The 12,188-nt window shown below is 45.1% G+C and overlaps 1 protein-coding gene across 3 annotated transcripts in view; it reads right to left on the reverse strand.

Annotated features, from left to right (window-relative positions):
• Positions 1-12,188, reverse strand: part of DMAP1 (DNA methyltransferase 1 associated protein 1) — a 36,694-nt gene that overhangs the window by 17,950 nt on the left and 6,556 nt on the right. For all 3 annotated transcript variants that reach the window (XM_075759613.1, XM_075759611.1, XM_075759612.1), the window contains exons 5-8: positions 10,145-10,303; positions 8,829-8,996; positions 7,676-7,861; positions 4,700-4,771 (exon numbers count right to left, since the gene is read on the reverse strand). In XM_075759613.1, the coding sequence (XP_075615728.1) occupies positions 4,700-4,771; positions 7,676-7,861; positions 8,829-8,996; positions 10,145-10,303 (585 nt within the window). The remainder of the gene's footprint in view (positions 1-4,699; positions 4,772-7,675; positions 7,862-8,828; positions 8,997-10,144; positions 10,304-12,188) is intronic.

The raw sequence follows: 12,188 nt of genomic DNA on the forward strand, positions 1-12,188 counted from the left end.
CTCTAGCTCATTCAAGATTTTGTATCCTTCGCTGTTCTCTTTAAAAATGAATACTCCCATATTTTCATCTTATTTCAGTCTTTACAAGCAGGAGTTTGATTAGGAAATGCACCAGCACTCGGCCCTAATTAAAGGGTAGGTAATACAACAAAAAGATGACAATGCCACATGAATTCAATCCAGCCTGCATCATTTGTTCATAACTTTCATTCACAGAAATGAGACTACTACTTTCCTTCCACAACTCTGTCAGGCTCCCCATGGAAATTACTCTCACCCACTCTCTTGTCAAGTGCAAAACATACAACTCTGCTAATGAAAAACTGCTAGCAGAAGCAACAAGCACATCTCAGCTAACTAATCCATGGGATGTTCAGATCTGGAAACATAAACTTTCCTCCCTAATAAGGGTGCACTGATCTCCATCAGATTGATGCCAGGATGCCTTGGAGTGCAATCAATACAAAGCAAATAAATTATTAATTGCTCCAAGTAATTAAATTTATCAAATCCAAATAAAAATAACTGATATTTTATGGAACTGCTTCCAAAGCTGAACCTCTGAAGGGACAGTATTGATCACAGGAGGACAGACAGATGTTTCACACATTCAAGCCAATGAGGTCTGGGTTTGCATTAATGACAGGGAAGGAACAGAGCCAACAGCCTCTGATGCAGAGTAAACAGGCGGCGTGCTTGGCCATTTAATTGAGGGTCAGATCAAATATGGAGAATAAACATGTCTAAACACATACGTACAACCCCATCTTCCTCTAGAAGTATCATTCACCTTGGAGCTGTAGTAAGCACTCAGTTCCCACTCCAAGGAAAAAAAAAAAAAAGGGAAGAACTCACACACACACATTCCCCCCACAACCACAGTAAATTCTTACTCATTAATCAGTGCTAAAAAAATGCTCAGCAGGCTAGTAAATATTTAAAAGCTGGCGAGTGTGAATATTTAAACCAATGGGTACTAAAGCTATACTTGTATTTTTCCTTCCTCTGCTTTTTTAATTGGTCCAACTGGCAAACTGTCTACAAGATCCCAGTTAGCAGATGGAGTCGGGCTGCTGGCTGGAAGCCTTTTCTGAGGGGAGGTGGCCGGCTCTGAATGACTGAGCTGGAGCATCCTTCAAGTCCTTTCTGCGGACTGAGATCTCCACAAACTCCTTTTCATCCTGGAGTTTTGTTTTGTTACCAGATGAGACATCACTCAATCGATTCTCTTCCAGTTCCTTTGTTTCCAAACCCATGACAACAGAGCAAGGACACAGACTTATACCTCCACATGCAGGAGCGGGGACAAACATCCACCTTTTTCCACCTATCACCTTCCTTCTTAAAAGCACTGCTGCTGCAATTCAACAGCATTAACAAAATCATAACTTACAATTCACAGATAAGGCTGAGACAGAAGATGAGCAACTTAAACACACTGAAGAGATGTTAAGTATGCCAAAGTCAAGTGCTCTGAACACAATGAAGTCAAAGACAAAGGTTAAACTTAAAAGAAAGCTGAACATGACATGGTACAGAAACACTGCAGTGAATTTAAAACAAGCTCAGCTCTGTACTACAGAACCAACACGATGCCTAGATCACAAACGTGCAGTTATTATTGGTTTGTCTGGGTCCTGGAAAAGATTTAAGTTCAACAGCTCCCGTTTTCCTTTCCTTCAGGCAGGTCCTCAGTAAAGCTTTCCTTCCTCATAGCTCCCTGCTTTCCCTTTAGTCCTTTCCTCTCCTTTCCCTGCACAAATTCCACACCCATCTCTCGTTTCCTCTGGATCTTTGGCTGGCTGTCCTCCCAGCTGAGCAGACCTGGTATAACAGGAAGTTTTCTAGAAGTGACACTTCGGATTAATAATACATTCTGGTGTTACTGTCATAACACTGTTTTACCAACAGCAAAGGGAAAAAGTCTAAAATTCCTTTTCAAGAAACTCATGAAAGGCTTACCCCCTTCCAAAACATCTGCTACTGCATCCTGTTCTCAGTGGCACCAAGGCAATACACTGTCTTGAATTAAGAGGAAGCTTTTCATAATGTCCAGCTTTCTACTGCCTTAGAGAAACTTGCAGTCTGTGCTGTCGGGAGGCAGAGGGGAAATTCCATGCAGAGCAAGGGCACGAGGGCTGTGGCCTTCTTTGCCTGCGGCCACAGCCCATGGAGAACAATGGGAGACTGAAGCCATTGTGATAGAAGGCAGCTTGTCGAACTCACTGGAGAAGATTACTCTTCAGCGTCTGCTGAAGGAGAAACGTTCGGTTATGAAGAATAATGGCCGTAAGTGACCATTAATCCTAGGGGAGAAAAAAAAGTCTTCAAATTCAGCCTGTGCATAAGATTGTGTAAGCTTTAACGACAGGGGAAATTTGAAAAGCCAGGGCTATTGTCGTAACAACTACTGGGAACAAATTAAGTTGAATACAGATTGCTAACTTCTTCTTCAAGGACTCATTTCTATAAATTAATTTTAACTCAAGTTTTCAGACTAATTGTAAATCTTCAGGAGAAAAAAAAAAAATATCTCTAATCAAAGAGTAAGTGCTATTATCCTGAGGATGATATGGTACATTTTTCACACGTGACAGAGGTTGAGACCCTGATCTCAGCGCAAAATCCAACTTTGCCTAAGTACGAAGGTGTAAAGTGCGGTAGCAAAGTACAAAATAAAAGAGGACAATAGAAGCCTTTAGGTGAGGAACCCTTTAGGTCCTCAGACAAAAGAACTTACTGCAGGATGCCACAAGCATTTAGAAATCATTTTCCAATGTGCTCAGGGCAAAACATCTTACACTGGATGTTGCCAGAGTACAAGTTTCCAGCACAGTATGCCAATTTCTCACTTAGTCCTGTCCGGCTCCCATCCTTATCGATTCCACACCACTGGCATGTAGAGAGTTTGCCATGCAAATCCCACAAGTAAAATAATTTGGATTAGCATGGATTGTCAACTCTATACCACTTAGCACTCCAGCATCTCTCACCAGTTCAAAAAGCCTGTACTGACCTCATGTAATTAATTCTCCCCATCACCTATATGTGAAGCAAGTAAGTCTATTAGCTCCCATTTTCAAACCAGGGAAGACTTCAATAAGGAAGCCAAGTGACTGACTAAAAACCACAAATGAATTAATTTTGCTGGGTTGGAGGCAGGTTTCACATTTCCAAGCAACAAAGTGTTGTTTTTTTACCTAGATCAGTGATTTGCAATCTTTTTCAATCTGGAAACCACCGGTACTTCTAATAACAGTATTTCTCTCCTTAAAAACTTCAAGCAGAGCATAGGAAGTTGCTCTAGGTCATCTCAGGAGGGCAGATACTGCAGGCTGAAAGTTGCTGAATCAGACTGCCATGCCTCAGCTTATCACTGCATTTTGTGAGCATTAAAGAGAACAGGGAGAAGCATGTAGCACCCATCTTCACAAAAGCTGCAATTTGAATTGCCTGTTTGGCACATGAAAAGACTGGTGGCTTTGCCAGATGGTTCCATCACTGACAGGTTATTGCTCAGCTTCTCTTCCAGGGGGGTAAAAAAAAATAGGAAAGATCAACCATCACTTAGTAGTTTTCAAAATCCAAATCAATCTCCATAAATTACTCTATTTATCTTAGCGCCGGAGAACACATCTGCCACGTCTCCATAAATCTCAACGCGTGCACTGCAGTCTTGCCTGTCACTTGCTGAGTTTTTTGACTTCCTCAAGGCTGCAGCCCCTCATTCAAACAGGTAGCCTGCAGATGGTAGCACTCCTACACAAAAGGGGTCCCCCAGCAGTGACCCTGCCAAGGCATACTGCCTCTAATGTATACATGCACCCATATGTTGAAGCAGCAAGATCTCAAACACATTTCCATTAACAGCCCTGGGGTGTTCCCAGGAAGATCTGAAACTATTCTGACATCAGAAAAAAATCCCATAAAACAGTCTTTTAACCTAGAAAATTACTATGCCAAGGGAGGGTGTGGTGCAGGGAACCTACTTCTCTACCTTTGCTACAATAAAGCAACTAAGGATTATTTTATTTGGCTGGGGGGGGGGGGGGGGAAGCACTTGTACTGGGCAAACAGGATTTTTCTATCAAAACTCCCCTGAAAACATTCAGTCGGCCAGGCAGGTTTAACTTACTTGATATTCCAAAACCTGTCACTAAGAGACAGGTGTCAAGCCTCGCTGATAAAACAGCAAGAAAGTTCTTTTCTCAGGGATATCTGTGCAATAGAATGAACAAAAGGCCTTTTCCCAAAATATTTTCTGAAGATAATGGAAATAGGAAGGCTAAAAATTGTATGCATTTATGTATTTCTCTTTTTCCAAGTCACAACCTGAACATTGGTTCTTAAAAGCAACTCTCATCTGCTAACACGTGCTCTCTGAGGCCTATTACATTTGGCTGCGAGCTCTGTTTGGACTAGAGAGCTCCATTTGGGTCTGTCACGTGTGTCTAACAGAAGAACAGGCACACACCAGTAACAAACACCAGCCAGTTCAGGTGCCCCTGCAAGGCGATGAGCTGGCTTTCACAGAGCCAGCATTCCAGGTTTCTGAGTCTCCACATTTATGGAATTCCTTTCTTATTTTAGAGGCAAGAACTTGACTTTCTTTAGCTATAAAAGGAGAACAGATGAGGAGACAGACAGGCAGACTGAAAGACATTAACAGAAGTCCCAAGGGACCAGGACAACAGCCTACCCTCTGGCTTCGCAGCGTGACACCTGCAGATTTGAAGTCAGGAAACTTGATGCCAGCAGTCTCAGGAACAGCCTGAAAGAGATCGAAACAGGATGTGTTGATGGAGGAAACACAAGATTTCATATAGAGACTATCTGAAGGGGGAAACACTGCTTCCTATGACAGAGAACCACCTGCCATGGCCACATGTCATTGCTGAGGCAAGAGGAAAATCTCAAGCAATGGGATTCAGTGGGAAAATCCCAAGCAATTCATTGAGAAAAATACTGCAGCTCAAGGTATCATTGGGGAGTTCAAGCATTTCTGTTTGGTTGGTTTAAATGCACTGCTCTACACAGAGCCTTACACCCATCCACGCAAGCTTAAACCCTAACCCTAAATGGTACTCCTTATATGAACATAGGCATATTTGCACAATATCATCCTTATCTAACTCAGGTCCATTTCACTGATCAAAACAGCCCAGGACTTCCCTAAATCTTGGCTTCTGACTGCAAGTCCTCTAAGGAATGAGCTGAGAAACCTCTGATCTGTAGAGACATGAGCCCACTAATGAGGATGTAAGGACTGCACCCCTCCAGGAAAGCCTGCTGTTTATACACGTTTTGCCATTTATCCACTCATTAGACAGTTTTCTTTCTTTCCCACTTCACATTTTAAGCATAGTAATACAAGGTGGCAAACTTCTAATGCTGATGCTAGACAGTATAGCATTTAGCTGCATTTCAACAAAATGGAAAAAAAAATGCACTCCCTTAAAAATCTGTGCTGTTGAGCAAAGCACAAGGTGAGCAAACTTTTAAATGATTAAACTAGGCTATCTGCAGGGCCCTGTGCCCCGAACGGTGTGGGGTCCCCTGAATGGGTCAGCGACACTCACGACTCAAATCTAAGAATAGCCACAATCTCTGCAAACACATGCTCAGTGATGCTTCTCCAAAAGGAAGAGTCACCACAAATCTCCCGATTTCTTTGGAGACGGTGTTCACCTTGCCGCTCCCATACTTCTCTGCAGAGGCTCTGCAGCTTGCTCTTTGTTCGTTCCAGACACAGCTGAAACAACCCAGGGCTGCCCCAAGATTGTAAGAGATGCTGAAGGACAGTGACTCAGTTCCTCAAGTTCCCCGCCAATGACTCTCACATCTCTATCAGCTACCTCTATGTCTTGGTCTTGAGGTGGCACCTTGTAAACCACTCTGCATGGCCAGGCATTAAGATTTTTTTCAGTTATCTGTGGTCGATCCACTAAACAGAGGCCCCAGGAAGAGATTTCTAAACATGACCATGACAGAAAAAGTATTTTATAACTACCAACAGGGCTCATGAACTTGTAGGGAACCCTTTGATCTTTAGTAGGATGTAGCCTCCCTGCTTGCATTATTAGAGACAAAGAAGGCTGCAATCAAACCCCAATCCTCTCTGCTTCCTTTGGATGAAGGCTGGCTTTCAGACTCCCCACACTCTGCCCCCCAGCCTGTTGCTGAACACCCTGACACAAGCAGGGAGGGTAAATCAGCATTGTTGGCTTAGCCGAGACAACTCTGACTGCGCGCGGCGCATAAGCAATTAAATGGGTTCTTTTGCCTTGCGTGCCTGTACATGCTGTAAACGCTTCAACCTCAATTGACTCTTTGGTAAATGATTTTCCTTTGTTGAAATGATGCTGATGCAGCTCCCGATTCAAATTCTTAGTTAAAATGCAATTTTTTTCTTAACATTTCCCGGCTATAGTTGGTAATTGACTCCTAATGGACTCCGTCATGGTTGAAATGATGCTAGTGCAACAACAGAAACTGCTTCTGTGCCCACCCTGGTGCGCTTATGCACTATGTGCCTGCAGACAGGCACCAGCCAACAGGCAATATTTAGGGCTGGACTCCCTCACCTTGGCAACCTCAGCATCTTTCCAGTCCCATTTTCCATCACCACCCTTTTTTCTTTATCACCAACAAGGAGCTGATTTCTTTAGAGGGAGATATGCCAGCCATGGCTGAGCTTTACCAGATCAACCCTCAAGGGAATTCAATGTACAAGGTGCCCAGTGATATTATATTAATTACACAGAGGGACGGGGGGGAATCAAAACAATGTTTTAAGGAAGCGGTGGTTATTAGGCACACTTCATCAAGCAGTAACTGCCTAGCATTCACTACTTCTCTCCCCTCTCTGCATAGACCCTTTTGGACGACAATGACACAAGCGCTCTCTGTTCACAAGGTGGAGGGACAGGAATTCCCAGGCATGCACTGGAAACATCTGAGATTTTTGTAACAGCCCTTTCCTACTGAAGGTGTTGAATTTAGTTCAGTCCACACTGTCCTCTTTCCAGAAAGGGAAATTGAGGTAACATCAAATGTGAACTGAAACCTGTGTTCTAGGCTCCTTAGACTTCTGCTCAGTTCAGGGAGAAATAAGAAGCAATAGCTCCCAGAATACAAGAGTCCCCCAGCAGGGCTGCTCTGATCACAGCTGAGGATCAGGAGAGGGGCATGTACAGAGTTTGGGGAGACGCTGCTGAGACCCAGGAGTGAGGAAGGAAAGGGAAACCTGGACTAGAAAAAGAAGGCGGGTGAAAGACAATGGGTTTGTGGAACAACCCTGAACAGCAGGACAGAATAGACTTGGGAGAAGCAGGGGACAGATGCTTCTCCCTGCCATGAATGGCTGGAATAATTTCATCCCATTTCTCAGGAAAGGAAAGGGAAACAGGACTTAAACCAGCATTTTTCAAATGGGAGAGAGACAGAGAGCACACCAGAGGACTCTGACAATGGCTGCCTTAGACCAATCTGCCTTCCAAAAGATGTAACTGAAAAAGCATCTACCAGAAGGCAGCCAGCAGCTACTCCTCCCAAAAAGAGCTGATGGCCTGATCCCAGTAGGATTGCTGAAGGAAACACGTTACCCAGCCAGACCATAAGCAGGAGAAAGAAAAAAGAAAAGAAAAAAAAAAAGAAAAAAGAGAGAAATGTTTACAGGCTTCTCTGTCTCCTTCTTCTGTGGCAGCTTCTTCTTGGGAGCCTTGCGCTCAGCACGTCTCTGCTCAGTGGTGGTGTCAGCAGCTGTGATGAGCTTCTGCAGGTCTTGGGTTCTCTTTTCTCTCTCTTTCTTTCTGGTTTCGATTTTGCGGAGCTCCTGGATGAGGTATTCTTCTTCTGCCACCTGCAGACCAGAGCACGTAAAGGCAATAAGAGCAGCAGAGGAGGGCCAGCAAGGCAAGGGGGCCATCTACTGATAACAGCTCTGCTCCGGGTCAGTCTGGGAATGGCTTTAAGCTCCTCTGCCTAATATCTTGGCTTTGCAGAGCACATTATGCTCCATAGCCTTACCCTGCATCCATGGCAATGCCAGTCTACAAACTGGCAGGTACTGTATTGCAACATCCATGATGCACTCTTCAGCAACACCCATAAATGATTAATCTGACCTCCAGAGACCACGAGCACAGACAGATAAAAAAAGCCCAAATATACTGTAGTTGCAAATGCAGTGCTATGAAAAGCTGGCTCCCCTTCCCAGACAGAGCACATAGAACCTAGAGCAGCTATGCCTAGTATCAGCACACCTGCCAATGTGGGAAGGACAAGCAGAGTCATTACACTTATGAACTTGTCATTAGAGGGAACTCCTAACAGAAAAGGATGCTGTCCCCCAGCCTTGGGGGAATGCACAGTTCCTTAACCTCTAAACCCCGGGACTGTTACACAGCTTCAACAAAGAGGAGAACTAAACATGCAGATTTACAGTCTGATGTTTTCTGGCAAGATTTTTACTATCAAGGAAATAATTCTCTCCCCATGGGACTCAGGGACTCATAAGGACACTGATCTCACAATTTGCTCTCTTCAGAGGACTAGTACTGTAAGTGTCACAGGGAAGATGTTGGCAGTTACCAGAGACCATAACTCTGCTCACTTAGCCCTCTCTCCTTTATAGTCAAATTTGTCAGTTATTGTCCTTTTGTACCCCTTAAAAATGACACAAACTCAAAACCAAAAGCAGTACTTATGTGTTGCTCTTTTCTTGTCCAGTCTTTCTTTCCCTTTCCCACCCTCTGGCCTATTTCATCCACCAACTGGTTCAACTTATCATAAATCTTTTGGATCAGTGATGCTCTTTTACCCGTTACCTGCTCTGGTGTCCTATTGTACAGCCGTTCCAGTTGTTCCTTCCTTCTCCTCTCATGGCCAGCATCGAAGACTGGGATTTTCAGGTCTGTGCCCGGAGCTGCACGAATATTAGCCAGCTTGGCACAGATGTGATAATACCGTTCCTTCAGGTCCTCCACTGATCTTTTCTGTGGAAGACATCACAGAAGGACAACATTATAGAAGAACCAAGCAAAACCTTGTGCATAGCCAGCTAAGGACCACTGGCTGAAGGATGTCAGACAGGGTATAAAACACAGTGCCTGGGAGGAAGATCAGCAGGGAGCCTTGCCAGTCCCAGTGGAACCACCGGGAAGAAGGAGTTTCTCCGTGAACGGTGTGAATTAACTGTCACGGGTTCACAGCCACTGCTTTAAAAACACCCATCAGAGGGTCCAACAATACAGCTGAGGGTTAGAGACTATACAGCAGCGAAGCCCTCCCATATAAAAGGATGCAAGAATAGTCGTCTCAAGAGGAAAAAACCTGCGAACAGAAAATTGTGACAAACACACAGGAGGCCTGAGCTGCTCAAGACAATGGCCATTCAAGCCATAAGCAAGAAAGCATCAGCTGCAGTAATTCATTGCCCCTCATTACGTGGAGTCTGAGCTGCATTGCCCTACTCCAAGCACCAAAGGTGTTTGGGCTGCCCAGCTGGGCAGAGTCTTATTATTTCACTCTGCTACAGGCTCTTCATGTGAGCATTTCAGAGGGCGACAAAAAGCTCCAGCATTTGGAGCTGTTCTGTAGGAGTCACATCATTCCCCTGCGTGACCGGAACCAGCAGTTACAGGAAATTTACGATCATGACACCAGGGCTGTATCTTCATATCACTGATGGTCCCTGCTTCACAGCAGAGATGACAGAAACCTGCACCAGGTCAGACCACAAATCAGGAGCAGCACCAGGGAAAAATCTCAATCCCCAGGGACTGTTAGCAGATGCTTCTCCCAGGCCTAGACTGGAATCCAGGACACTTAGCCTGCTCAGCTAAACAAACTCCCCAGCTGCCTCATCTTCAAGGAACAATGAGCTGTTCTCCTGGCAGAGGCAAACCTTCTAACTTTCTAATAAAACACAACAGGGAATGAGCACAAGTCACAGTGGATTTAATCACAAACAAAGCAAGCAGCAATGCCCTGTGCTGGAAATTCAATATTCCTTGCTGCCAATAATTCATTATTTTCCCCTAATTAAGTTGATATAAAGGGTAATTTGGTCTTTGCAGCACAGCAAGCCCTGCACGTGCCATAGCAGCAGGTTGCTAGCAGCACCTTGGCCCCTGGGACTCACCTTGAACTGCTGGTGATCATAACGGTCATGAATCACCACAAAGCGCAGATCAAAACGCCGAGCCAGGTCAAAGAGGTGGTCTGTCTCAGCTTTGGTCCACGCATCATCATGGAGATACATCTGGTACTCCTGCTCCGAGTAGACAGGTACCTGCACTGTCTATGCAGAGAAAAGAAAAACATGGTAGCTCTCTTGCAGCACTGCCCTTCTCACTGCCAGCTGGTAAGTGCTGAGATACTTGAGCCAAGAACAAGAGCAGCGCACAGACAGGAGGGGCTGCCAGAACCCTGAGCAGTGGGTCCTGGTAGGAAACATGACGAGCAGGCAGAGGACTTGATAAGGAGTGATGTGTGATCTCAGGACCACAAACATGACTTTCTGGGGAGCCTGCCAGGAACTACCGCCTGGGAGGCTGAAACCTGTTTCAGGTGGCTGACACAGGCAGAGGTCAGCAACCCACATCCTGACAATAGGTTTCAAAATTATCAGGCTAACATGACAGTGAAACCAAGGTTCAGCCAGCCTTCCTGCATTCCTCCCATATAGCAGCACCAATACCTCGACATAAACTGCTCTGACAGTTGTCTCTTTACTTGGGTTGCGGCATGCTCACTTGTACAGGAAGAACGGGAAAGACAAGGAGCGGTAGCTCCTAAGCCTTTAGAACACCTGCTTTGATACACAACCCATTTATTTCATGTTTGGTGCAGACAGTGCCATGAAAATCTGAAAGGCTGCGTGCTGTACAATTGAGGGCCGTAAACTTAGCAGACAACTTTGTTCCTCCCTTCCTCATTCACCCTTTCTCCAGCAGACCCACAGGGCCAAATGACTCTCAAGAGTGTCCCAGATACCTAAAAGGCCAGACGCACACCACTGTTCCCAGCTCTGCAAGGGCTCTGTCCAGAACAGATCTCACCACTCCTGCAGCAGAACTTTGCTCAGCCTGAGGAGGTCCTACCTCCACAAGAAAACATTGTGTGCACACAAGCAGCACGCATGCTTCAACACCTCTGTGCCCTCCTGAGCCCTACACCAGAAAAGCCATCCTCATGAACTCCATGCAGCTCAGAGAGGTGTTTCTGAGCCTCCAAAGAACAGCCTCTTTAGGTCTACTGCCCTTCCTCCAACACTTAGACACAGAAGCTTAAAGGAGAAGCATATCACTTGGGGATGCACTGCACCTCAACCTTCAAGTACCACTTCCACCAGGAGAAAAACCATCCTACTAGACACTGTAAGGATGTCCATGTACATCATGAAAAAAAAAATTTCTAGAGTAGCATACACACGTGAAAAGAGCCAGCAAGGCCCTCTGTGGTGGATGCAAGAGAAGATGGCAAAGGCCTGATCAGAGAAGAGAATGGGACAAGAGCAAAGGACAGTCCCCAAAACACTTCCTCAGCCCCAGTCATGGCTGCTCAGGTGAGAACTGCTGAGAAGTGAAAAGGTGGGAACTCAGATGGAAAGCTTGAGCCAACCACGGGATGACTAAAAGTTCAAATGCAACATAGCCATGAAAACGCAAATATGACCCCCAGAGAGGGATTTCCAGCAGAAACTAGCAGGGTTTCAATTGTACTACAAGACCTTGGCAGGAATACCAACTACAACTCTACTGACCCCTGTTTGGGAAAGATGAACTGAAATGGGAACAAATACAATGGGGTGGGGAGCTTGTCTTCCCACAGCAGATTGGAAGAGAAAGGAGCCTAGCAAAGGAAGTCTGAAAGGGAATCTGACTGCAGGCATGAAGTATGCTAGGTGGAATGAATGGAATACCCACAGGAAGAAATGAACAACTTAAATAAGGACAAAGAAATTGGCTTGCAAAGAAATACCAATTTAACATGGAAAATTTAACATGGAAATGAGAAATGGAGCAGAGAGAGTCTGGAATAGCTTCCCAAGGAAGCACGAAGGCAGGAAAATCCAAGTAATTTTCAAAAGGAACTTAATCAGTTTATGAAAGGGACTGGATGGTGCAGGACCTGAAAGAGCCAAGAAGAGAATTCAATGGCTCAGAAACCCCTCTCAGTCCTAC

This window comes from Balearica regulorum, chromosome 8, assembly GCF_011004875.1.
Source record: "Balearica regulorum gibbericeps isolate bBalReg1 chromosome 8, bBalReg1.pri, whole genome shotgun sequence".
NCBI classification, from domain to species: domain Eukaryota; kingdom Metazoa; phylum Chordata; class Aves; order Gruiformes; family Gruidae; genus Balearica; species Balearica regulorum.